Source organism: Lagopus muta, chromosome 9 (genome assembly GCF_023343835.1).
Source record: "Lagopus muta isolate bLagMut1 chromosome 9, bLagMut1 primary, whole genome shotgun sequence".
NCBI lineage: Eukaryota > Metazoa > Chordata > Aves > Galliformes > Phasianidae > Lagopus > Lagopus muta.
In genome coordinates this window covers 3467848-3495367 of record NC_064441.1, presented here as the reverse complement: position 1 = coordinate 3495367, position 27520 = coordinate 3467848, and the positions used below count along the sequence as shown (strand labels likewise).

The 27520-nt window shown below is 42.8% G+C and overlaps 1 protein-coding gene across 2 annotated transcripts; it reads left to right on the top strand.

Moving 5' to 3' along the window:
- Positions 1-233: 233 nt before the first annotated feature.
- GOLIM4 (golgi integral membrane protein 4) lies at positions 234-27520 on the top strand. 2 transcript variants are annotated; one of them, XM_048954751.1, is made up of 16 exons: positions 234-576; positions 11536-11610; positions 12390-12439; positions 13233-13286; positions 13796-13946; positions 15125-15207; positions 15632-15715; positions 18509-18673; positions 19000-19329; positions 20259-20497; positions 20957-21036; positions 21500-21612; positions 22567-22734; positions 23458-23526; positions 25229-25309; positions 25655-27520. In XM_048954751.1, the coding sequence occupies exons 1-16, from the start codon at positions 390-392 to the stop codon at positions 25814-25816; spliced, it is 2091 nt and encodes a 696-aa protein (XP_048810708.1). In that variant the 5' UTR covers positions 234-389; the 3' UTR covers positions 25817-27520. The 2 variants fall into 2 exon arrangements, with proteins under 2 accessions (XP_048810708.1, XP_048810709.1); XM_048954752.1 differs by lacking the exon at positions 15632-15715.

Genomic DNA, 27520 nt, shown 5'->3' with positions numbered 1-27520 from the left:
AGTGCGGGGCCGGGGAAGTTTCCTTTGTTCCTCTCAGGTGGCGTTGGGGCCGGGCCGGACCGCCAGAGGCGAGCGGGGAGCCGCCCCGAGCCCCGCAGCCGCAGCGCCGGGGGCCGCCGCCGTCCTCCCGCCGTCCCCTCCCGCCGCCCGGGCGGCGCAGCATGCGGGCCGGCTCCGCCTGGAGGCGCGGGGCCCGCGGGCTGCACGAGGCCGCCCGGGGCGTCGCGGCGGTGCCCCGGGGCTGAGGCGCTCGGCCGGCCGCTCCCCGCCTCCTCCCCACCCCCCCGGCGCGGACCCGGGGTCTCCGATGTCTCCGCCTCGTCGCCGCCGCCCGCCGCCTCCCGCCGCTGAGCCGTGAGGGGCGGGGGCGCCGGGACCCCGCGGGGGACATGGGCAACGGGATGTGCTCCCGAAAGCAGAAGCGGATTTTCCAGACTCTCGTGCTGCTGACCGTGGTGTTCGGCTTCATCTACGGGGCGATGCTGTACTACGAGCTGCAGAGCCAGCTGCGGAAGGCTGAGGCCACGGCGCTCAAGTACCAGCAGCACCAGGAGTCCCTGTCGGCCCAGCTACAAGGTACTGCTGCCCGCCTACGGCCACGCATCCCCCTTCTCCGTGTGGGCCTGGCTTCCCGCTGCCCCACCGCGTGCCAAGTTTTGCTCCTGAGGAGCTTCCCTCCCTCCTCTCCCTGCCGGCTCTGGGGCTGCCCTGCTTTGGTGAGACCCCTCAGCTCCAGCGGGGTCAGACAGCTATGATACAGAATCGTAGGGGTTGGAGGAGACCTCTGGGGATCATGAGTCCAATCCCCTGCTAAAGCCGGTTCCCTGCAGTAGGTCGTATAGGGAGGCATCCAGGCATCCCTCACTCCCATGCGTTGTGTAGAGTGCCTGCAAATCCCAAAGGCATGCACAGCACGCTGAAGTTGGCATGAGTGAAAAAGGCAGCTATGCTGCTGCTCAGCAGCACAGAACACCCCACTTCTGGGACTTCCATGCCTCTGTGCTGTCCCAGCTGTACTTGTTCTGTTCATAGAATCATATCGTAGAATGGCCTGGGTTGAAAAGGACTGCACTGATCATGGAGTTTCAACCCCCCCTACTATGTGCAGGTGTGTTCTGTGGTGCTTACCAACTGTTCTGCTGCAGAAGCACAAAGCTGTAGTTCCAGGAGGACAGGTAACATGGAAATAGCTCCAACAGAGGGAGGAATGTTGTAATAATTTACTCCCTGAAAAAAAAAAAAAAAAAGAAAAAAAAAGTTTGAGTGTAAATTTCAAATAAACTATATGGGAATGAAACAACCTTGAGTTTCTTGGCTTAAAGCTGTAGCATAAATGCAAGTTCTTATGCAGCTTGGTTTAAGGATGCATTAGATGTGGGCTTTGTGTACTTGGTGAAAAGCTGCTGATCTCTGACATGCGGGAATCAGATGCAAAGAGGCAAATACATATGCAAAGCATCAGCACTCTTGGGGGTGCAGCACCTCAGCACCTGTCTAACTGTGAAGTGCGAGGTTATCAGACCAACACATACAAAGTCCAGAGCCAGGTTTCAGAAAGCTTTAGGATTTTTTTCCCCTCAAAATTGTGTAAAACAGATGAATGAACTACTCTAACAACTGTAACACTACTTAACTTCAGGGTGATCTTCAACCAGACTTGTCTGTGTGGGAGCAGACATATGAGCATGCCTAGGAGCGTGTAGGTTTCATACAGAGGTAGCAGAATTAAGAGTCTAATAGAATAATCCTATGATGGTTTGTAACTTAAATGTATTTAGCTGTGACCTGAGGCCTCCATTGCTTTGTTTTTCAATTCCAAGCAGAAACGCTCTAACAAAAAATAATTAAAACTTTTCATTTTAGTTGCCAGCGAGGTGTACATGTTTGGCTGGGAGGTGGGTATGTGGCAGAGGGCTAAAAGGCTACTTTTGCTATTCTGTATATTTGCCAACAGTATTTGAAGGGGAAACAGGAACATCTTGTTCTCGGGTTAAAATTCAACAAGTTAGCTTCCTCTGTTGCTCTGGCAATGCCAAAGAGGAGCATGCAACAAACTAAGCAAACAGAGATGGGCTTTGGATCAGGTAGGTTAAATGCAGACTGTTAGTTCGTGTGTTCCCCTTTTGAAACGTACCGTCAGCTATCCCAGCCAGCTCATGGAGGAATCCCCGTAGATTGTGTATGGTGCACTCTGGAATGGACTTCTGGGTCGTCCTCGGTGTTTTTGCTGGAGAGGTTTGTTAGTGGTGGCAGCACGGAGGCCTCGGGGCTCTGCCCAGTTGACTTGGAGGTTCACAAACACAGAAAACCCAGAGCTAATTCTGAACGCTTCCCGCTTTGTTAAACTCTTCCGTATGGAGCGACAGGAGGGAATTAGTTCTAAACAGGGATGTGCAAACAACATGACGTGCTAACAGAAAACCTTGTGTTTGCAGGTGCAGCATCTGACTGCGCTTTGAACTTGTAAATAGTCCGGATTTTAAGTCAACAGTGTTTCTGCCACTAAACAAAAACAGCCCTAGACCAAAGCTGCATCTCTTTGCCGTCCTTTGTGACACAAGAGAGATTGTTTTTGAATTATTCTTTTATGAAAATTGCATTATAATTAAAGCAGCACAGCTTATCTCTTCCATGTGACATAATCGGTTTCTCTGAGATAACGTTGAGTCTTGAAGAGTGCACCAAAATCTTTTAAATGGGAAGTAGCTGGAAGGGCTGGTTCACTTGCATTGCATTGCCAGGAGGGAGAGAGTGGGTGTATTCACAGTGGTTGATTCCTCAGTGCTTTCTGCTCTTTTCTGGGTGATTGAATAAGACTTTAAAGCTCATTACCAGCAGAAGAGAGAATTGAGCCCCGGACTTGTACTTCCTGAGCAAACATTTCATCAGTAGGCTGCTATTTACTTAAAAAAGGAAAAAAGGCAACTTTCTGGAGTTGTCCTTTTGAGGATCCTTTGCTGGGCTGGCGGTGCTCCTGGAAGGGCTGCTGGGCTGAGGTGTTGGGATGGCAGTGAAATAGTGTCTGTCCTCTGTGTCTGGTTGGGTTCAGCTGGGACTGATCAGGCCTGTGGAAGAGCTGCTCTCCTGGCTGCACAAAGAGAAACACTGTTGGGGTTTCTGGGTGAAGTTTGAGCTGGTCTGTGAAATGCTTAAAGGAGCATAGGTGATTCCTAAGTTTGTTTATCTGGTCAGATTTCAATGCCAGTTGAAGTGTAGGCTCTCTTCGCTCCCTGCTGTGCCTTCTACACTTTTCTCTCTGCACATTTTTTCAAGGCTTTAATCTATGCTCGGTGATAGGAAGCTTCTTTTTGGTCCTTGCCAATTCTTCATGCCTGACAGAGCAGCGTTTTCTGATTTTGCTTGAAAAGCCAGTCTTGGATTTTTATGCTTTCCATGGCATTGCGTTATAAATGCAGCATGTGAAGCAGGCTGAGTCTTCTGTACAGCCAGGGGAGAAGAAAACGACCTGAATGTACGGCATGTACAGATAGCTGGAAAGTGATGCTGGACGAGGTGTCAAAATGGTTTAGCGTGTGCACTGGTCTGAAGAGCGGTGCATATGGCTGTTGCTGTCGGGTGTTCTGCTCTTTCAGGTGTCTGCAGCTTGTGGGACTCAGCTGAGAAGCATATGTGCTTGTGAAATAAGGTCAGGTTGTGATGGGAGCAATGGCTGACGTGGGCAGCATGGGAAGGTTAGCTGGTTAGAGGCTGGATCTTAGGCACGGCCTTCAGACAGCTCACATTGGGTCACCAACCAGCAGACCAGGCTGCCCAGAGCCACATCCAGCCTGGCCTCGAGTGCCTGCAGGGATGGGGCATCCACAGCCTCCTTGGGCAACCTGTTCCAGTGCCTCACCACCCTCTGGGTGAAAGACTTCCTCCTCATATCTAACCTAAACCTACCCTGTCTCAGTTTGAAACCATTCCCCTTGTCCTATCACTGTCCACCCTTGTAAACAGCTGTTCCTCCTCCTGTTCATATGCTCTCTTCAAGCACTGGAAGGCCACAGTGAGGTCTCCCCGCAGCCTTCTCTTCTCCAAGCTAAACAATCCCAGTTCCCTCAACCTTTCCTCACTGGAGAGCTGCTCCAGTCCTCTGATCATCTTAGTTCCCTCCTCTGGACCCTCCTCAAGAGCTCCACGTCCTTCCTGTGCTGGGGTCCCAGGCCTGGACTCAGTGCTGCAGATGGGGCCTCACAAGAGCCAAGCAGAGGGGGACGGTCACCTCCCTCTCCTGCTGGCCACCCCTCTTTAATGCAGCCCAGAACACAGCTGGCCTTCTGGGCTGCAAGTGCACATTGCTGGCTCACGTCCAGCTTCTCATCTGCCAGGACCCCATGGAAGAAAATGTCAAACTTTGGCATTTTTACCTCCTAACAAAGTTCTGATTGGCAGGAGAAAGTAGGGCTACTTCACATTGGGAATTAACCAGAGGCTACATTTTGAGATGAAACAGAATCTCTTGGCTGCTAAGAAAACCCAAAGCCATTGTTATCTGTGAGGTGTTCTGCTGAGAAGATGATCTTCTTGGTAAGCTGATTACTTTAAATCTCGTTCTCAGAGCATTAATGTATTTGAAACATGAAGACAATCTTATTTAATATTTCTTAAAATGATAAAAACAAAACTTGATACTGTTTGCCTCCTGCAGAGATGCCATCAAACTAAGTCTTAAGCTGCTGACTGTATAGGAGCAGACTTCATTGCTGAAACAGATATGTGTTGACAGCTGTAGACAAACCTGATCGTATCTTGGACTGCTTTGAGATTAATGCATCTACAAACGGGTTTTTAGCTCTCCCAACTTCTGTCTTTGCATCCTCTGGGCATTAGGTAATTCCTTGTGTACTGTTTTAATCTGTTTAATCTGTCTTAATCTCTAATCCTAATGACAGCATAAATCTAGTGTCTTTTACTACCTTCGTTTTCCTTATCTTTCTGTTGGAGCCTTAATGTATCCGCTGCCTTCAGGCGATCTCTGCAGTCTGAGATGTACTGTAATCTTGGGCAGCAACCCAGCAGGGGCTCTGAACTCAGAGGTCAGAGTTGGCACAGTTGCAGCCAACGTGTGGCTTTCCACAAAACTGTCTGATCCAGTACTGCAAAGCTCCAGCTGAAAAGCCAGTGGAGTTCCTCGGTGCTTCTTGGGCCTCTCAGCCTAAACTGAGGCCCCTCCTGGGAGGTGACCTGCTGGAACTTCATCAGACCCACAGCAGCTAGATGCACATACATGTGCAGAATGCATCAGCAGCATAGTTCAGGTGATGGCTTGCTGTGCTAAGCACACAACGTGGGAAGAGTGGAAGAGGGTGGAAAAGAACTTGCAATTGTATTGACAATTTTTTTTATAGTTCATGTCTGAGGTTGCACACTCCCTGAGAGGTTCAGTTACAATTGTAACATGATGTCTTACATATAACGTGCCAGACACATTGTCTCATCGGGCTGGATGTTTTTGCTGAGCTGGATACAGGATACTCAGTGTATCTGGGTGGGGCGACTGCATGATAGTTTCCATCCACTCTGAGCTTTAAGTATTCAGTGTAGCATCTCTTATATAGCTGTGAAGATACCTCCAGCAATTTGTGGCTAGTATAGTTCAGTAATTTTGCAATAGGATCCTTGCACAGAAATAACAATTAAATCTGTTCTGCTAGATGTCAGTCCTGTTCTGAGCTTTAATTGTAATGAAAGCTTAAATAATTGAAATTACTGGGGGAAAAAAAAGAATATGCAGAATGATTAAGGTGGAATCTTTTCACCTTTTGTTGGGTGACTCGTGTTGGTGGGTTTCTTGTTTGCTTTAATAATGAGTGAAAGGCATGACTTTCATGCCATGGAGGCTGAAGTCAGTGCTGGGGGAATGCAGCCTGTTTGAGCATTCTTTTTTTGAACAAGTCTTCTGTGCTGGATGCAATTCTGTTCTTTTTCTGGCCATCTAGAATAAACCAAAGTTCCTGAGGAAAAAAAACCTGCAACTATATTATCTCCTCTTCCACAGTTTTGCTTTTTTTTGCTTCCTCCAAGATGTCCAAAGTTGGCCTCGTTTCCCTATGGTGACTCGGGTCCCCATGTTCAGCAGTCATTGCCAGGGGCAATCACAGATAAGTGCAGCCTGCTCGTGCTCCTGGGGGCATCTGTTCCTATCCATGCCACCACACTGGATAATGGTGTTGTCAGTGTTCCAGTTAATCTATCTTACTTGGATGCATATTTTAAGGTTTTATAGGGATCTTCTGTTTAACAAATAACAAACAAATCACGAACCACTGGCTCAAACAATTCATTTCTGTATGCAGTTCTTCAAAGCATCCACCTGAAGCTGGCTCCTGGCCCCTGCATTACAGCACTCATGAACAAACTGGAGGAAGTGGTTGAGCAGTTTTGTAAGGTGATAATTACAGCTGTTGTGTCACTTTCTGCCACGTTCCGTTATGATAAACCAGCAGATGTCGGTGTCAGTTGGGATAGTTGGGCTGTGTGGGTAATGGACAGCATTTCTCTTCAGTGCCAGTTTTTGCTAATTTCTGGATATATATATATGAAAAAATGTACATGGAAAATATACATACATAGGATTTTAACGCCACTAGAATCACTGGACTTCTTCATAAAGTTGAAAGGAGGCCAAAATGATTTTTGAGAGCAAGAACTGGCTGTTGTTTCCTGGAGCTGAAAGATGGATGAGCAGAGCCAGACAGTCAGAGGTGACGTGAAGGAGGAAGCTGTTGTCTCTGGAGCTCTTCTGTGTGTTTGTGTGTTTTCTACAAAGGGATCTCCTGCGTTGTGACAGAAATGGCAGAATAACGGAGGAAGAAAACACAAAGGAAACAAAGAAATGGAGTTATTCTACAAGGGCATCTGCTAACCATCCCGTGTGGCTTAAAGGATAACTTGAGCAGCATTCAGGCAACTCACCAGCAGAGGAATTGAACAGTCATGTAATTGTGCGTGGCAGAAGGATGTCTTACAAATGCAATCATTAAAATAAAGTTAAAAATGTAAGTCTACATTCACTAAACAGGTTTTGTACTCGAAACAAAAGAACTAACGAAACCACTTCAGCATAGACAGGAGTAAAGGAAATGCCATATGGGAGGTGAGATCTTAATGTGACTGCGTGTGTCACAGCCATGTGTGGCATGAAAGGCTGGAAGAAATCTTTGGAGTGTACAGGAAATCTCCTCTGGGATGGAAAATATGATCTTTTTCCAAATAAAAGTCATGTCTGGAGCCTGGCAGCTAGGGATTAAACGTTCAATCATGTTTAATAATCCTTCTCAAACTGGAATAGCTGCTGCTAAAAATAAATGTTCGCTGCTCCAACATGATAAATACCTTCCCTCACCCCACCTCTTCGCTTGGTTTTTGCTTGGGATTTGTTTTCAAACCTTTTTGTTTCCTCGAGGTGGTCTTACTTCTAAGAGAGCACACGAGGCAGGCTGAAATAGGATTCTGTTAATTTAGATGTTTACTTCAGTTTGGAAATTGATTTTCACATCATCCTGATGGTTGAACGGAGGCCAAAACTATTTCTTAGAAACAGAAGCGTGTCTTTCTGGGGTGAACTCTTATTAGTGTGCCAAATTCCCCAGCACTGCCCCATTTCACAACTGCATGCAAGCAAAACCTTTAAGATGTGCAGCACTCGTGCACGTTGTGCTTTGGGTTTTCCTCTTTCCCGTTTGAGGATGCAAAGCTGAAGGTTTGATAAGCCTGTAAAAGTTTCATGTCCTTATCTAAAGCCTGCATGCATTCCAGAGTGCTTTTGAACTTTGATCACGATTGGTTCTGATGTCTTTTCTATTCCATTTCCACACTCAACATACAGAGGTTGGTAAAAGCCCCTGACGTAGGGCAGGTTCCACAGGGAGCATCAGTGATGGTTCTTGTCTGGCAACACAGCAGGGACTGAGTTGGATTTTGCAGAGCTGGAAGCAGGAGATCCCACTGTTAAATACAAAGTGCTTTCTCAGAATCATTAATGCCACGCACAACACAAATGACTGGAGAATTAGGTCAAGGCAGTGGTTATTTTTAAGTACAATTAGCAGCACATGGTTTAGTTGCCAGGAGAAATTCTGGTCCTTTGTGGGAACTGGTTGTAATTTGACAAAGCTGTTATCTGATTGTTCTTTACGTGTGAAAGCTGCAGAGTGTAGGAGAAAAGGGAATATAAATGTGATACTGCACGCTGTACTAGCTGTGGCTTGCAGTGAACAAAATGAGAGCAGTCCATCCCTGCCTGTGTACAAAACTGTTCGGTAATTAAGCCAGAAGAATGCTTGTTCTTCACGCACGATCAGCTCCGCATTATCTTGGCTTCTATTTCAGCTCTTTGTTTATAAATTAAAAACAGAAAACATACAGGGGCATAAGAAATGAAATAGCTTGGATATTTTGTTTGGTATATTGTAGCTGTCTGCTTTCGGTATAAAATACAACTCTTCTGTTTTTTGTGTTGGAAGCCTATGCAGCTCTACTCCAGCCCTTGCAGTAGGGCAGGGCAGTGGCAGGGAGCTCATCCAGCAGCTCCCCGTGCTGTAGGAGGATGTTTCTGGTCAGACAGTCGCTGGCAGATCTCGCTGTCTGAAGCCAGATTCGCTGCCTTCATGGCATGCAGAACTGAAGGCTCCAAGAGTCTTGCTGTATTCATCATGTGTTCTCCCAGCATGAAACATGAGCATCAGATGAGTCAAAAAATCTCATCCGAGATCTAAATTTTAATTACTGTCGTTGGACTAGAAAATCTGTACGGATTGAAGGGGCTCTCACTCGTCTAATTGAAATGGGTTTTCTCTGAACAGAAAAGTAATTTGCATGGGTTCACATTTTAAATAGTTCTGCTTGCAGTGATGAGAATTGGAAATGTAACAGTATTTTTATAATGAATGTCTGTGTTGTACAGATCTTCATGGCATTGCTAGGAAGGTGCCAGTGTGGTAGGGCACGCTCTGCTGGTTCCGTTCAGCTCCACCACGGTCTGAGATGAAACACCATTGGATGTTGCCAAGACTACTGGAATCTGCTGGTTTTAAACTAAGGGTGACATTAAGCTCAGAGAAAGGCTGCAAAATTACAGAAGAGATGATAACATTGCAATTAATAAGACTTGTTGAATGGTGTTTGTTTAAATCCCAGTGTATTCTCAGTTTCTCAGTGTGGAAGGTGATGGGAGTTGGGGTGCTTTGGATGCTCTCAGGTTGTACTTCTGACAGACCAAATACCAAAGTGACATAGCTGAAAAACTGCTGATAATGGCAAACTGGAAATAGTTGTTATGTATCCTATAACAGCGTATTCTTCTTAGTAGTTTGACTGCAAAGCAGAGGGGACCAACCATGAATATTAAATAACCTTGCTTTCATCAGAGCGCTCCACTCCTGTGTTGCAATTAACGTTCAGCAGTGATCGTGGTGATGTAAAGCTTCTGAGAACATCGTGAGCTTCTTCCCCTTATGAAGAAAAGAAGGTGGTGGAGAAGTCTTAAGTCTAAATTCAAGAACTGTTACATATTTCCTTATTAAACATAGAAGATGTCTTAGCTGTGATTTCGCTGGTTCTGTTGCTGGGCTTTGCTCTCTGAGGTTAGATCACCTTGCTGTGGATGAGAGAAAAGTGTTGCTGAATGTGTTTCAACCAGCAAATTAAGTAGGAGGTGATGGAGGAGAGGAACTTCCCCTCAGCCCTTTCCTCACTTGCTGTTCGGCCCTCTAAAAGGCTATTTTAGGACACGGTGAGCTTTGTTCCAGTGTTTCAAAGGCTTCAGCACAGAAGTGACAGAGGGATGTGCCACCCAGAGGGACGTTAATGGCACTGCTCTGAAGTGCCGTGTGAAGGCAGGGCAGCCAGAGCTTAGCAGAGCCAAAATTGGATGTGAAAGGTACAAAGTATGTGGTCCCTAAAAGCTGAGATGTGGCATTCCTTTTCTTCTTTCTTCCTGCCCTTATCATTATGGCTTTATTGTGCAGGGCTTCTCCCCACGCTTGTTAAAACACCGGGAGGAGCTGAAGCAGATCCGCTTGCAGACAAAGCAGTGCAGTGAGAAATGTTACCTCCAGATCCATTTGTGGTTTGGTCTAATTGCCAAGAAGCCTATTTCCACTCCTGATTGCGTGGGAGGGGAAACCATGATGGATTTTCATTTCTCTCCTGAGTTGCTATGCTACAACCACTGCTTCTTTCGCAATGCAGTTCAGCATTCACGATCTCCAGTGCTCAGATAAAACCATTACTGTCATGGTGCCATTTTTTTCTTCTTTTCTGGAAACTTACTTGCTGGTCACTTTGTGAATATTCATTAAATGCTTGTTTTGTTGCAGAGGATGTCGATACATTCGTTCATCTTGACTGATGCCCTTGGCTTTGGATGATGAATAGCAAAGCAGAGATAGAAGCTGGATTGCTAATCAATCCTTGTCACCTAAGCCAAAATGTAAACACTTTGAGATAAGCCAGGAGACAAAGAGCCTGCAGAATGCATCTTGCTGGAATTACGAATGCTTTTTAAGGTGCAAGAGGAGTTTTCTGTGGCTGCCAAGATAAAAATCCCTATTTGAGGCTTCCTGTTGAAGGCTTATGCTTGCCAATGGTCTACTTCTCAGCAAATGAGTTTCCTAGTTTTGAAGGAAAAATCACAGGTTCCATTAATTTGTACAATTCCTTTGACAAATGCAAATTAGAAATACGTTTTTGTTAAGTAAACCAATTAGATAAAATCATAAACTGAAACTGTCTTCTGGAATGTTGTAAGCAAACAGTTGCCTCAGATGGTCTTTGAGGGTCACAGGTCGCTGGGGACAGTGACAAGGAAATGCTGCATGCTCCATGTGTGCACTCCTTGGTAGGGGTCTGCTTGTGTCAGCTCTCAAGGGATGGCACCGTTGGTCTGTTGGTGCTGAGCTGTGATGCAGAGTGGCTGCCATGTGGTGCAAACCTACTGTTATCCGGGCTCTACAATTAAAAAGAAAACAAAGTTGCCCAAGCTTTCAGAAGAACTTAGGGATTGATCTTGAGTTTTCCACGTCTTAGGCTTAAACAGAAATCTAGTGTGCTGCTGCACCTTTCAGAGCCATTCTGCTTTGTGCGTCCATCTCGCTTCCCTCCCGTGGCCATTTGTATGCTGCAGGATCTCCGCTGGCAGTGCTGGGGTAGGGCTGTCCTGGTTATGTCCTCATCTCTTTACAAACAAGGCAGAAGAGAAGGAAAGAATGAGAAAATGTGTATGTCTATATCCTAGGAGGAAAACGGATTGGGTAGCTTTCCTGTAGAACAACTGTAGCTGACTCCCCATAAACAAATAAATTATAGTTACCACTTTCTATGGCTATGCAATGGAAATGATCCAAACTTCGGGTTCAATATCAGATGCAGAGATGTAAGGTCAAGTGTTGTAAGCAGTCCTTCACCCTGTGACCTCATTCCACTTGTATCTTCTGGGCACATTGTGTGTGGAATATTCTGGGAGGGGTTGGATTTCTTTTCTTTGCATCTATCACTTGTGAACTGAACTGTATACAAATTTTCTCTTCTTAGTTGTATATGAGCACAGATCAAGATTAGAAAAATCACTGCAAAAGGAAAGGCTTGAACATAAGAAAGCAAAAGAAGGTAAAACATCATTTTTCCCTTTATTTCTGTGATAAGTTGGGTATTTAAGAAAAAAGTACCTTTTGTTCAATCTTGAATTACTGATTTAATAAAGCAGTAGGACCAGATCTGCAGATTGTGTTTTTAGGACTTGTTACAGATCACCACAGCATGGCAAGCTATGTAAGTCTCTGTTATTCTTAAAACTGATGACTCAATGAATTAAATAACTGCTGTAGCAAAGGTTGAGAGCATTTCCAACAGTGACGTGGTTTGGTGGGGCTCCTGATGGCTGCCTGGTGCCATCTGCTGGACAGCTGCCTCGTGATGTGCAGAGGTAATTTGTCACTGTGAAATCCCAAACTGAAGCAAAAGGACCTTTTTTAAATGTATTTCTATACTTCAGCTTGGTCTTGACTTTCTCACTTTTTAAACTACGCCTCTTTACTGTGATAGAAAAATCACAGAATCACACGTGATGTCCTTTTCCTTTTGAATGACACTGCTGAGAGAGGCTGTGTGACAGATTTGTGCCCGTGGCCTTGAACTTCTTGCCCCTGTACCTCATACAAATACTTTAAATATGTTTTTATTTCTGATTTTTTTTTTTTTTTTAATGAAAATACTTTTTCAGCACTTGAGCATTTTGTTAAGTTCCTCTGTTTCTGAAGATCTTCTGGAAATTGTAACTGCACTGTATTCTGCTCTTAGGAAAGTTTTTCTATACAAAAGTTATTTAAGTACAGATTCCAAAGTTTTTGGTTTTGTTCTTAATGAGTGTTTTTCCTTTTATGTTGTAGATTTTCTTGTTTATAAACTAGAAGCACAGGAAACCCTAAATAAAGGAAGGGTAAGTCATCAGTCCTAGTACCAGCGTCTGAGATTTCAGTAATATTTGATGCTATGTGGGCTGCAAGAAAAAGGCAGTGCTCTGCATTACAGCTGTTCAAAGAAAGAGGTCTTACAAGTGCTCACTGAAGGAGCTCTCACTGCATTTCTCTGCTGCCATTCTTAATTATGTGAGATGCTGTAAGAGATATAACTAATAAGCTGTAATAATACCTTTCCAGAAAACTACTTTAGAAAATATCCTCCTGTTTATATTATAGTCGTTCAAACACTATTATTAGTTCTAAAGGGACAGGGGAGTAAGGAGGTGTTAGAAATCTTTTCATTGCTCAGTCCACAGGGAAAAGAACAGTGACAGCACAGTGACAGCACTCTAACAAATGGTCTTTGAGCAGGAAACCACATATAAATACTAGTAATTACATCATTAAGAAACCCAAACAATAAGGTGTTTTAGATATCAAATGCCAGAAGGAAAGCTGTCACTGGCAGGACCCAGAGACCTGTAGAGCTAGTATTTTATGGAGGCTTCAGGCTGAAAGTGGGGAGAGCTTTGTGAGCTGAGTAAAAGACATAGAAATGCATAGTTGCTGCAGTAAGTAGTAATAGTTACATATACACGCTTGTACGTACATACACACTTGTTATGTTTCAAAGCAAGTGAAGAGCTTAATTTGTTTCTTGATGATGTTATGTCCTTTGGTTTATGACTCCTGAATAACTGCATGTATTGAGGCTAGGAGAATGACAGTACTGTTCAGGTTAGTACTAATGTGTGCTTGTTTGTTTTACAGCAAGATTCAAACAGCCGATACAGTGCACTGAGTGTCCAGCACCAGATGTTGAAGGTGGGTGACCGAGCTGTCCAGTCTCACAGGACACTGGTATTCTGCAGCTTAAAGGGTGTATGGCCTCAGTCATCTCATTCCTGAATGTCAGCACACTGATGGTGCTTTCCTTGTACAGCAATGCTGCTGAAAGCTGATTTACTGTGGTTCTTAGTAATCAGGCTTTCCACTGGGTAATGTAATCTTTTCAAATGCAATTACCTGTATGGAGCAGTGACTTATCAGACTTCACATAGTTTGGCATCTAAGGAATTTCTCAGACACATTCAGCAGCTCCCTGTGGCACAGTGCAACTGCTGGGTGAGGTGACGTAGCCCTAGAAAAGGAGGCTGCTCGTCACAGAGATCATTTTGTGTTTGAGAGGATCCGCAGGCTGCATGCTTGGAGTAATAAACTTCCTGTTATGAATGCTTCGTATTCATTTAGACTTATTCAATAAACTGCCAAAGTCAATATTAGCCAGATATGCTAATACAGAGCTGTTCAGGTGTCCAACTTGGTATTTGCAGAGTCAACATGAAGAACTAAAGAAGCAGCACGCTAACCTTGAGGAAGATCACCGAAAACAAGGAGAAGAGTTCAGCAGGACGTTCAGTGATCACAAGCAGAGATACTTAGAACTGCAGCAGGAAAAAGAGCAGGAGATCTCTAAGCTGAAGGGTATATTGGCTGCCCATATTTAAGTGTGTGTCAGTCGTGTTTTGTGTGATGTGAGATAGGCAGGCACGATGTCTGTTCTCACTGATTAGGAGGTGTAAGCTGGGTGAGACCGATTAGTTACATTTTCTTTATGATTTTCTGTGGCCTCTTTCTGAAATCTCTTCTTTATAAAAGGAAGTTAATGATTTTTGTCACTTCTATCAGAGATCCAATTGTGCCCCTTTATGAAGGGCCTTCGCGTACCTCATTTCTCACAGATCTGCTTTTCTCTGTATTTCTCAGCTTCTCTGAAACGTTGCATCTGCATACTTAGAAGATGAGGTGTTCATTTTTATCACTTAGTGCCCAGTTTCCTATTGAAAAGATCTCTTGCAGTTTGCAGAACGCTCCAATCCTCATTATACAGTTGCATAAAACAGAAGGATGAGGGGCTCCCCATCATGGCCAATCTCTCCCATGTGTCACTAACACATGAGTTCGTTTTGGAGCTGTCTGCAGGTTTGTCTGCACAGTATTTCACAGGCAGAGGCTGTGTGTATTAGTTTTGCCTTGGCTCTGCACCAGTGAAGTCACACAGCAAGCTCTGGGGCTGAGCTGGACCGCAGCCTAACAGCTTGGACTGTGGGCAGAGCTTGCTTGTGTCTGCTTGCAATATTCCACATCAACATAATGTAAGAAGTGGGAAGAGAAGCCCCTCTCCCTGGGCCCAGAACGTGAAGCTTCTTAAATATGCTGGCCATCTGGGCACCTCTTCCAAAATAATAGCTTAGTCCTTTGGAATGAAACTCACTCACCAGATGCAGTGTGGGGGAAGAGGGAAGAGGGGAGGGTGGCTTCCTCTCTGCGTTTTAAAGATTCAGATTACCATAATGAATTTTGCCATCTGCAGTCCCTAGAATGAATGACAATGCACAGTTCCAGTTGCAGGCTGGGTGCACTGTAACAAAATTTAACCAAATATTATGCTTTTTTTTTTTTGCTTGCAAATGTAAGATTCTTTATAGGATAAGTGAGAGGTGTAAGGAAAGCAAATCCTACCATTTTGCTAATCCAGGCTTAATATTGGAATTGTGTAGATTCTAATATATATATTAGAATATTTGTAGTTAGTTCCTGATGTGGTGCTTTAGTGTTACGATACTAAACTGGGTTTAACCTCTGTTGTTTCTTTTAAATAGAATCCCTGTACAATTTACGGGAGGAGAACAGACAGCTGAGAAAAGCTCACCAAGATGTTCATACCCAGCTGCAAGATGTAAAGGTAGGTTTTCTTTTGAAGGAGGGGTGCCAGAACAATTAGCAAATAAAACAAAAAGCCCAAGATTTAATAGCAATAAATGGGCAAAGACTTGTAGTTTCTCTAATGTGGCAAAAGGGAGAGAAATATGGCTGAACTGCATTTGTTGTCTTTTGCCACCTGCACTTAAGGAACGTGATCATTTTAAATAAATATATGTTTATATATACTTAAGAAGAGACTAAATTGGAAGACAAGTATTTAGTATAGAAATTTGAATCGGAAATTTGACTGTAAGTAATGGATTGTGCATTTGCCAAAGACGGTGCTGCATTTTGAACTGCATCAAGTGATCTCCGTAGTTCAGAACCCCCTAAGCTTCCTGACTTACGTTTAGAATAAACTTTGTGAAACATGTCATGCTCTTTTTGTTTTTTTGTGTGTGTAGCAACAGCATAAGAACTTACTGTCCCAGCACAACCAGCTTGTAGTGACATTGGAAGACCACAAGAGTGCACTAGCTGCTGCACAGGTCAGAAAGGAAAGCAGCTTGTATTAGCTCTAACCTTCCTTCCAGCTAGTTTCTCCTAGTTCAGCTGACTGTAACGTTATGCATGTAGCCTTTCGCATGGGGAATTTGTAATTAGCACAGTGCTGCACACTGCAGAGAAATGCATGAGTTTAAGGGTTGCTTTAAAGAAGCTGCAGCAACTTACAGGCCTCTGAGGAGATACAAAGCTGTATTTGTAGGCCCCAGAGTGCATGTGTTATTGGTGAGAATCTCTGCGCTTATGGGAGCTGGAGAATTCCTTTCTTTCTGTCTTCTCTGATAGAACTTTTATTAGTTTAACATCTCTTTCTGACTTTCACATGCATCGCTTTTAAAGACCTGGATGCTGATGTCTAATCAAGTTTCTTTTCCTGTACGAGTAAGGCTATATACATCAGTGCAAGACAGATTGGGCATATATATGGAGATATAGAAGCTCCATCTGAAATTCAAATTAGTTTCCTTTTTTTTTTTTAATCAGCAGCATTGTCTTAAATGTTGGTTTCAAATGAACTGCCCGTGTAGCCTGAACTTTGCTAGGCTATGGCAAATCCAGTCAGCTGTACGACCTGTGTAGGTCACAGGGCTGGAAGTTGGGAGTAATGTTGGAGAAAGGAAGGCTCTGGTGAAAGATGAGGGGGAAGGTTGTGAGGCAGTGGGAAGTTGCTTTTGTTCCTGGCTGAACTTTCTTCATCTGAGTGCTTTTCAAGGTCCACAAAATCATGAGTTGCATTAAAAGGACTGGAGGTTTTTTGGGTTCTCTTTGTTTTGTGCATTGCATGCAGATATTCAAAAGACAGGGAGAGACCAGGAAATCTCTCATAGACTGTATAAGGATTCTTAATTTCCAACATTGAGCATGCTGGAAGCTGATTGTAAGCTCTGTTCCCACTGTCCTCGTTAGTTACCTGCTACGTATTTCCGATAACTGAAACTCACCCAGGGCAGACCCAGAGCCTGAGTTAAGGTTTACCAAAGCCAAAGGGAGGCTCCATTTACTTCTCCTGCTTTTGGATTTAGTTTTGTGTCACACAAAGCCTTTCTGTCTGTAAGCAGAATGTGGCATTTATCCTGTGGAGAACCTCCTTCAAGTGGAGGATCTCCTGTAGCCTTTCAGAACAGAAGGTATTCAGCACACTCACATAGTTTCTCCTGCAGATCAGCTACAGAAGGCGCACAAGGGATTATTGCTTAGAAATGCGGCTCTGTAAATTACCCTGCTGCTTCTAGGTGTATTCTAGACATTAAGCATCAGTAGTCAATGCAGCACTAATGTATTTGTGACCTGAATCTTCAAGGCATTGTAATCTGTGTCCTTTTCCATAGCTCAAACAGCCAGACAGACTCTTTATACATTTTTATAAATCCTGCCTTTCTGCCAGCCTTAATACCTTTTAGGCTGTGGCCTTGAATCACAATGTTCAGCTTAGAATGATTTGTATGGTGAGATGGAGCACTTGAAGTCTGATCTAGACATGCATAGTTTCAATATCCCAGTGCGTTGGTCTCTCTGCATGGTCAGTAAATAGGGGGAAAAATAGAACTCAAAGACCTACGTATCTGTTTTTTGTTGAGTAAATAATATGTGTTCCTCTAAAATTTCATATTGGACTCTCCAACAGTTAATCAGGAAAGAGAAGTATCCCTCTGGAATGGTGAAAGTAATTACTGTGCGTTCTGCTTTGCTTTTAGACCCGTCTGTTTTAACGGCTGCCTTAGTCTGTTGAGGATGCTTCGAGGTGCGCCTCGCTTCGGAGCTGTAATGCAATGCATCATGTCAATCTGTAGCACTGTGGATATTGTTCTGTAGTATGCATTGTTCATCGATGCATCGTGCCTGTCTGCTGTACTATTGATTGCTATGATACCTCTTAACGCACTGAACCACACACACAGGAGCCAGATTGTAAGCTGAGTTTTTAAATGACTTGTGAAATGCACTTCAGAGTTCAGAGTAGTAAATGCTTCCTCCATCTCCATGGAGCAACAGAGGTGCCCTGCTGTGGGGCGCTGCCTCTCATAAGCAGTTGGTCAGCTTTTATAAATCTTGCATTTCTCAATAAGTTTTACTGTGTGACAAGCTTTCTTCTATGCCTATTGTATAGGCAGCAACCAGTCTTGCTTCTCATGCTGGATTTCAAGGCTAGAGGAAAATATTCTGATCCTATACGGAGTTAAACTGCAAATCAGAATACATCCTACTGTTACATTTTAGAAAGACTTAAGAAATCTACATTTGGTCTTTTTTTTCTTTTTCCTTACTCTCTTTGCCAAGGATGTTCTGTGACTTTTGTTGCCTCCGTTCTGTATCTTGTCTGTTGTCTTTTGTAACACCTGTCTAAATGGTGAGGATTTGGCATTTTCATGATGTGTATACGTGCTAAAAGAATTGTGCTGCTTTTTACCAGTAAAGAAGCTGGGGTGCTCTGTTTCCCTCGCTTTAGTCTGCCAAGAAAACTGCATCGTCTCCTTCTGACAATTCTCCTGCTTGGCATGAAAAAAACAAATCTTCATCTTTGTCCTATGGGGATTTTTCCAACATTCTTCGCATGCACGTGCACTTTGGCTGAAAAGATGATGATGAATCAGTGCTGTTAGGCGCATGGAAGCGACCATTCTTAAAAGCTCTCATCCCTGCTACTCCTAGTAGTTGCTGTGATGTGAATATTGAGTCTTTCTTGCGTATATCTTGCCAGCAAGCTGACTCTGGTGTTTTTCACTATGTTTTATTAAGAAGTTGATTTGGACGTGGCATAATTAATGTGTTGACTTCAGTCCCAGGTAGAGGAATACAAACAGCTGAAGGACACACTGAACAAAATACCGAGTTTCCGCCAGCCTGAGAAGTTGGAAGCAAATGAACAGGCAGAGGAGCGGCCACCATCTCCCCACAGTGAGCTCCCAAAACACCACGAAGCTGTGGCTGGAGGGCATAAAGAGGTATAAAGCCTACAAGCCGTAGGAAATGGTTTCCATTTAGTAAAAATACTAGCTACGTGCTTAACTTCCATTAGAAACATACATATAGGGCTACTTGGTGATGCTGTTGTATTGTGTAACAGCTTGTTTAGGTATGCAGAGCCAAGAATCAGGTATTGATACCTTCTGGCAGGAAGGGTAGCATGTGTTAAGGCAGCCAGTTGGCTCTCCTGACTACAGTTTCACTATGCAGGTGGAAATAAAGGTGTCTGTATCTGGTGCTTAGCTCTCCTGAAAATATGAAATCTGTAATATCTTGCACTCGTATAATGTTACATGTTTTTCAGAGTGAGAAGCCAAAAGAGAGAGAAGTAAATAGCCAGGAGAGAGATGACAGAGCTGAGTCTTTTCATCTACAAAGAAGGGCTAACGAGGGCCAGCATGCCAAAGAACTGAATATTCAGGAGCAACAAGAAGCTGGAGAGGATGATGAGCAACATGTTGATCAGGCTGAAGAAGAACGCAAAAAGGAACTTGAAGAGGAAGAAATGGAGCAGGCAGGTCAGCCTCAGCACTTAGAAGAGGAACAGGACCAAGTGCCAGAAGAGCATGAGTGGAAGAAACAGGAGCAGAAAGAAGAAGAAACCAACATATTGGGTGAACGTCTTCCATCAGAGGTATGGAGCGCTTTTCTTACCTACTGGTCAATTAATTCACTGTTTAATTGGAGGCATCGCTCGCCATCGCTGGTCCTGGTACTTCACTTGCCTGTTCCCAGGTAAAATTGGTGTAGCATTTATAGAAAATTTGGGATTCAAAGCACTTGCACGCACAGGATCAGCACACGCTCACTGCTGTGCTTGCCAAATGCAGCTTAATTAGCATCAATTCTGCTGATAAAGAGCAACAGGTGGAAGAAAAGAACAATCATTCTGAATCCAATGTTCTATTTTAAATTTGAAGCCTGTGGCAGATAATGGAAAGTAGATCATGCTTATGAGCATGAATTGTAGAATAGCCCGAGCTGGAAGGGAATCGTGATCAGCACTTTGATGAGGAGGTGTCCTGCCATACTAATTTGGTGAATCTCAGCAAATTGCAGACTTTCCTTTTCAGATACAATTTCCCTCTATAAGCACATTTCCATCCTTGTGTTCACTGCCATTTAGTAGGGAATTTAAACTGCAAAGTGAACAAGACCAAAAAATGGGGGAAATGAGTGTGGAGCAGTGGCAGGTCTTGCTCTGTGCAGCTCTAAGTAAAACCACTGAGTGCTGGATTTATGTTCTAGATCAGATCTCTAGAGGAATACACGTTTTACTGATTTCTTTTATATTTATGAGTAGGAAAAGCGTGGCTTCCTGCAGTTTTTATCTTCTTTGCCACGTTCTCCACAAACACCCCCAAAACTCTCAAAATCTGTTCAAGAAACTGATTTAAATTTAAACAAAGACAAGAGGTAATGAAATAACTTTGTTATACTTTTCTCCGTTGCGTACTGAATCTGCCTAATTTTCCCACTTACTTTTGATGTCAGAAGTTTCGTGCTTGCTTTTGATCACTGAATATAGGATTTTAACCTATGACTAAAACGTTTCTTTGGCAGGTAACACCGACAAAAGCTGTCACAAAAAGATACAAACCAGCCTACGAGCAGCAACTGGAGCAGCAACAGCTTGCAGCCCAAAGAGCAGAGGAAGCCAATCAGCTCAGGGAACACCAGGAATCGCTGCACCAGCAAAGGCTGCAAACACAGCTGTTAAGGCAGCAACAGCTTCAAGAAAAAGAGCTTCAGCTACAGAGAGAGGCAGAGCAAGGAGAAAAATTCTATAAGAGCCGACTGAGGTTAAATTCTTTTCTGTATGTTTGTAATGGACTGTGCATTGCATGGTCTGTGCTCTGGGTATTATGGCATCCACCACAGCACCACTGAAAAGAGGCAAATCCAGTACTGAAATTAAATCAAGTTAGCCTCGACTCTTCCTTTCTATGGTTAAATCTGATTGCTGTTTTAAGAGTGGGAGCTGGTTGGTTTTTTGTTTTGTTTTTTCCCCTTTCACCATGGAAGCCTCTGAAATCTGTAGGAATGAGAGTACCCAGAAGTTAGCATAGGGAGTGCTCATTCTATAAAGAGCACTGTCTTTCAGGAAAGGTGATGCTAAAAAGTAACAGCTAATATAAAGCTAGACTGGAAAACATTCTGGCAGGAGTTGGAAGAGGCAGAGATGAGGTATGGTTGTTTGTTTCTTGAAGCTAAAATGCTTTCTGAAGCTGAAATAATGAATTTGCATTTACTTTTCTCAGTCAGCAGGCTCGTTATGATAACATGGACCATGATATTGTGCAAGGGGAAGAAGAGCAAGGCATTCAGGAAGAAGAAGGAGGTAAGGTTCCCTCTGAACTGCCTTTCATGCAAGGTTTTGATATTATTTCACATTCAGCTCAGATTCAGATGAAATATAAACAAAGAAAAAATAAGCAGTTTAAAGCCCCAAGCTCAAGTAACACTGTTGGAACTGATTGAAATACAGGTTTTACTAAAGATCATATCCATATTTCTGAAAGGAAAGGTGTCCTTTTGCTTAAGCTCCTTAGACAGGCCTTTAAGTCTCTGTTACATTTAGGGCTTTGCCTATGATTTTCTTTGGTGTCTTGAAATGTAATGATCTTTTAGTGTTAGTTTCCTTCTACAAGTAAAACAGCTCTGTTGGCATTACCTGTTTGGTAAGCTTTTTAGGAAGAAACTGCCTACTGCTAAAAGCACCCATGGAAGGTGCTATATGACAACTCTCTTTAAAAGGGCTACCTAGAAACTGCAGTCATACAATAATATCAAAAATTTGTCAGCTTATGAACATGACAACCAGCACCGGGATGAAGGTGAAGATGAGGATCAAAACAATGCAAATGAGCAGCACGAACCAGAACATCAAGGAGAAAATCAGCAGGCTGATGAACCAGTGAGTATGAATTAAGATGCTATGGATTGCAATTGCTACTGAAATGAAAACCCAGAAGTCTCATCTAACATAATTACACATTACAGAAATAAGGTGAAGCAGAGTTCTGCTGGGAAGACGAGTCTGACAGTTTGAAACTACATCCGAGATCTATTTAAAGTTGCTGCTTCTAATTTGGGAAGAAGTGAAAGAGAGCTTTCCAGTTGGAAGGCAGTTGCTTTTGTAAATTCTTCTGATCTGTGCATGAGGTAGAATAAAGGATTTGGTGACATTTTTATTAGATGAGAGAATGAGAGCCAACTTAATAACCACTGAAACCAGCTGGAGCCTTTCCACAGGAATCAGTGGTCACTAGATCAAAATCTTGTCAGTACCACAAAGCGTGAGTTCTTGAAAGGAGAACAGAACTTCAGCACTGAAAGCACTCACTGCATGCATTGCTCAGAGAGCTAGATGCAGGAGAATCAGTATCATGTCTTCCCCAAGTTCAATTTTTTTATAGTGTTGTGGAAAATAAAACTTGTCATCCTTCCTTCCCACCCCATAAGCAAATTTAGTGGTATAGTAAATATTTTTAGAGGACCTTCATATTGTTGTCTATAAAGATACTGGAAAGACTTCTACAATGAAAAGCAGAAAGAAAATGCTCATTTTTGAATGGCAAAGTGTGAAGACTAAATACGTTGTGGGTTTTTTTCCTCCTCATTCATATAAACACAGATGAGGTCAATATTGTAAAACAGACTGGTATCAGAAGATCTCATCCCTTTTAAGCTGTGTACATTAAATTTTTAGGGGTTTTTTTGTGTGTCAGTTTTCAGATATTCAGTAAACAGAGTCCAGCAGCCTATGTGGCTCTAACATACCTCATGCTAAGGTAGCTTTCAAGTAAAATGGCATTTGGCTGTGAAATTAAATGAATATGTATTTAACATTCATATCTGAAAAATACAGAAGGCAGCCATGGAAGATGTGAACCCTGCTGATGACCCAAACAACCAGGGAGAAGATGAATTTGAGGAGGCTGAACAAGAGAGAGAAGAAAATTTACCTGACGAAAATGAGAAGCACAAGCAGAACAGTGAGAAACAAGGGCATCCCGGAGTGGAAGAACACCTAGTGGTCAGTAAAGGGAAAGAAAGCACCTGTGGGTCCTCTGTAAGAGCAGCACAGCACTGCTTGATGAGAGAACACAGCTCCAAATGTAAAGATCCATTTTAAACCATACGTAGGTGAAAGTATGAAATTACTCCTGGTGATACACCAGTATGTCTTTCATGACTAGCTTTGCCCAACGAGGTTCTGTAATCTTATTCTTAGGGGCCTCTGTAATGACCTTCACACAAAGCACTGCTAGAGCCCCTGTTCATCCAATCTCCAAAGTGTTTTTGTTTTGTTTGTCCTTGCTGTGCTGTCTCCATGCCATCAGCACTCAATCACCTGTAAGCATTGGCATCCCTTTACCTCTGTGGCCATTGCACTGAATGCTGCACCTTTCACTTGTGTTCTAACTGTAAGCTCCTCTAGGCACAGATAAGCTGTATTTTTATGGCACTGGTCTTTATTGGTGGGACTATTTCATTCCTGATTAGCATGGGAAGTATTGCTTAATTTTATGAAGAGATTTTTATTATAATCATTCTGCTGTCTATCTTTTAATTTAGGGCAAATCTAAATCTTATAGCCAGGCTATCATTAATGCTAATGAATGCTCTGTAACTTATTATATTTTTCTACGCCTTTCTGTGAAGTTTTCACTTTTAGAACAAGAATCTTTAACCCTTTGTCTTCTAAAATTAATGGCTACGTACACAAAAACTGAATTTTCACATGATCTTTCTGCAGATGGCAGGAAATCCTGACCAGCAGGAAGATAATGTGGATGAGCAGTATCAGGAAGAGGGCGAGGAAGAGGTAAGAAAACAGATGTAAGGCATATGTGGATCAGATAGCATAGCAAACGTTCATTAACTTTCAAGGCTGGTATCTTTTATAACTGCAAAATGAACCCAAAGCACGTTGCCAACGGTAGTTTCTGACTTTATGAAACCTTGCTAGTGTTTGCTATTACTCTGCTGTGCACTGGTGGACACAGACACAGTTAGTGTCATTGCTGCTTATGTGCTGTGATTTGTTAGCCTTCCATGTAACACAATATTAATTGTGAAATAATTGAAAAGATTAGGCCATTGGCAATGCAAGGATAAAATCCTGCAAATCTCGAGCCCTTTGAAGGTCACTGCAAACCTCATTAACTCTGCACCTCTAATCACACATTGCTGTTCTGGGCAAACTGCTTTCCTGCTCAATTATTTACTGTTTAAGACCGACTTTGATTTATCTGTGCTCCTCCTAAGAATTGCAAGTTAGCCCCTACTGCTCTGCTGGTGTAGTCAAATAGGTGGGAAGCTGTTTGCACATTGCTTTGAGCTGGAGAAATGAAAGGAAGGGAAGGGAACTTTCCCCTCATGTGTTGAATGGCATGCCCATTAACATGCACTACCCTGTAATGTGCTCTGCAGTTCTTCAGTACTTACCTAATCAATTGCTATTTTCTACTTCATACATAATGATTTACAAAACGGCTATTCATTATTCACTAATGGGGATTAGCTGGGATGCACTTAGAATCAACAGTTCAAAATACAGTACTTAAATCAAACCAGTCATTAGGATCTGGGAATGGCTGGCATTTGGCAATTACTTTGGCTACAGGAAATAATTTGATGCATGTTTCATAAAGGACTAGAACCAGCGTGCCTACTGGAAGCATTAATTGTAAGCAGCAACTGAATGGGTAATCAAGAATGAGGTAAGATGCTGTAACTAGGAATAGTTTCTGTATGAGGTTGACTGAAATATTATACGCTGCTGCTGTTCAAATCTGTTTAAAATATCCCTCAGTGATCCAGGTTTGATGGCTTCTCATCTGCTAGCAGCAATAGCTAACCCCAAACAAAACGTTCACGAGCAGCTTTCACCTCCTGCTCCGAGAAACTGCTGAGCACACTGTCCTGCTACAATGAAGGCTGACAGAGAGAGGGACAGAAAAGCTAAATAATTTGGCTGTTGCTGCTGCTGTTCAGAATAATATGAAAGGGAGCCCTGCTGGAAGTAGCACTCACGTTGATGTTTGTGGCAGGGGTAGGAGGCAGCAGTGAGTAGCAAATGCTTTCCAGCTATGTGAAGTGGCTGTTTTCCACTGGGGGAGCTGAAAGGCCTTAGGGAAGCATCATACCCAACTTGTAGGTCACCATTTGAAGAGTGTGTGCACAAAAGCTTACAGTTCTTCAACAGAAAATCCAGTTTACTTCTTTGTAATTTGCACCTAAATACGCAAGGACATGGAAGTGAGGGAAAGTGCTGACAGAAAAGAGAGGACAGGGTTGAAAGAGATTGTTCTTCACTGCCAATCCCTGTTTACTCTTCTGAAGTTTTCCAAGAGCAGTTGTGAGCAGTTTCCTGATTTGTGCTTTCTTTCCTTTAACCTCTCCATGCCCTTTCTTCATTTTAAAAATCTTTCTTCTGTGAAGATGAGCACATTTATGCCACAGGCTACTTTAAAAAAGAAAAAAAAAGATGACTAAAATGTACTGAACAGCTCTGTGCTCTTCAGATTCAGGAAGATTTGACTGAGGAGAAGAAACGAGAACTGGAACGCAATGCTGAAGAGCCATATGGTGAAAATGATGAAAATGTAAGTGCTGTGTAAACCCATAAACTCAGTGGGTGACATGAGAGGATTAAACACTTGGCACAGCTGTGATTGTGTCACAGTGACATTGCATTATCATGCTTGGAACTTTCCTCACATGATAGACCTTGAATTTTCACACTTTACCTGAACTTACTTTTGCTCACCCTTCCACCTCCATGTCCACGGTTGGTGCTTGGACACCTTTGGAAAGCTTTTCCTATGCCTGAAGAACAGCAACAACAACTCCAGCTGCTTCCTTTTTTCTTTTCCTTAACCTCTCATTGTCCTAGAATGAGGAAACTGCCACTTTCATGGAATCTGATTATTTTTCTTTTAATAAATCAGGGAGATGAAAAGAATAACGGGGAAACGGATCAAGAGCAAGAAATGCAAGATGAGAACAACCATCAGAAGGAAGTTCATGAAGAAAACTATGAGGAGGAAGAAGAGGAGGAAGAGGAACGTGGAGCTGCTGCAGCAAAAACACGCAGACGAGGGGAGATGTAGTCCTCACTTTTTGGTAGCAGACACATTCCTGATTTTAAGAAAAACTTTTTTGGGATATTTAAGTCCCAAAATAAGTTTGTGTTTTACTCTTTTTACTTTTCTATTAGATGCTCTCATATGTTTATATGAATACAGTATTTTGATACTCTAGATTAGGATTTCTTTTCTATTAAAGATGTACATAAGCAGCCATCATGCAGGTTTCATTTTTCATCCTTCAGGGCATGTTTTAAGAGGCCAATCTGTAATACGCTTCCACTTCATCCAAGCCTGACAGACACTTGGTCTAATTTCAGTTACACTTAACATCTGAAGAAATACTTCTAGTGCCTAAGCCCAGTCAGCATTAGTCAGTCCAGCTCTGTCTCCCTTGACACCACTCACATGACTAATGGCTGGCCAGCTACCTGTCTGAGGCACAGCCTGCAGTGCTCCTGAAGGCCCACAGGTAGTTTCATTCATTATGATCCCATGAGATTCTTCAAATCCTTGAAGATGAGCACATGCCCAGCTGTTTATGGGACCAAGCCTCTTACAGATGCAGGACAGTTATAAAATATGCAAGTTTTACAAGCCTTCAAAATACAGCCAGGTGAACAGCTGTTCATTTTGGCAGCTGTTTATATACAGCTAAATTATGCATTTATTTTAATAAATATTACCTTATTACCTAGGTACTTCAATTACATGCACTACATAGCAGATAACGTAAACGGTGCTATGCTGGGATGCGAGCTGGGAACCTATTTAGACTTGATGATCCTTCATGACAAATCAAAACACTACAGCTGTCACACGAATTAAGATTTACAGAAGGAGCAATTTTGTCATCCTAGCTAATATATTAAAAATGTGACCTACCAGCTGTAATTAGATCATCTTTGTGACATGCTTTCTGGAGACTGGAGAGAGGGTTAAGGCATTTAAAATGAGTTGGTGTGATTCGATGCCAGATGCTGAACTAATTTATTTTTAAGTTTAAGCTGGAAAGATTTCTGTGTCCTCTAGTGTGAAAAATCAAATGAGAGACAAATCCCACAGAAGCTTTTTGAACAGCAAGCATCTCTAGCACTGCATGCCTGGGTGCAATGGAAAAGGGGTGGGGAATGATGCAAAAATTGTGCCTTGGTGTAAGCTACGATGAACATAATCACAGTGCATGAATATATACAATGTTTGTATTGGTACAGACCCTGGTTATTTAATATATGTTGTAAGGAGAGTGGGAATCTGGATTTCCTAGGCCATGCCCCATTGCTGGAAATGAGGCACGCAGTAGCTCCCCTTAGGAAGTGTGTGTTAATATATAAAAGGAGAGGGTTTGGGATTTTTCCCTTTTTAAATAACGATGCATAGCAATGGTTTTAGTTTAACTTTTGATATGAATGTAATTTAATTCATTTTTCTACTAACTCAATTACATTCTGTTTTATAGTTGGTTTCCACTCTCGGTAATTTTCCTGAATGTCTCAGACACAGTGCTTATGTTTCATAGGAATATTTTTGTCAGCAAGTACTTCGGGTTTTTAATTACCATAAATCAGAATTACCTTATGTATAAAAAAAGTTTACATGATACTGTAAAATGTATGATATGTACATAATCCTCAGAATACAATTATTTTGGTAAATTGGCCTGTATTTTTAATGTCACTGTTGCAGTATTTAATTATTTGAGGCATAATAAAACTTGACTGCAGTCAA

Coding starts and splice junctions, on each gene's coding strand:
- GOLIM4 (XM_048954751.1), top strand. CDS start 390: ATGGGCAACGGGATGTGCTCCCGAAAGCAGAAGCGGATTTTCCAGACT. Junction 13,287..13,795: donor TCCAGCACCAGATGTTGAAG/GTGGGTGACCGA, acceptor TGGTATTTGCAG/AGTCAACATGAAGAACTAAA. Junction 13,947..15,124: donor GGAGATCTCTAAGCTGAAGG/GTATATTGGCTG, acceptor TCTTTTAAATAG/AATCCCTGTACAATTTACGG.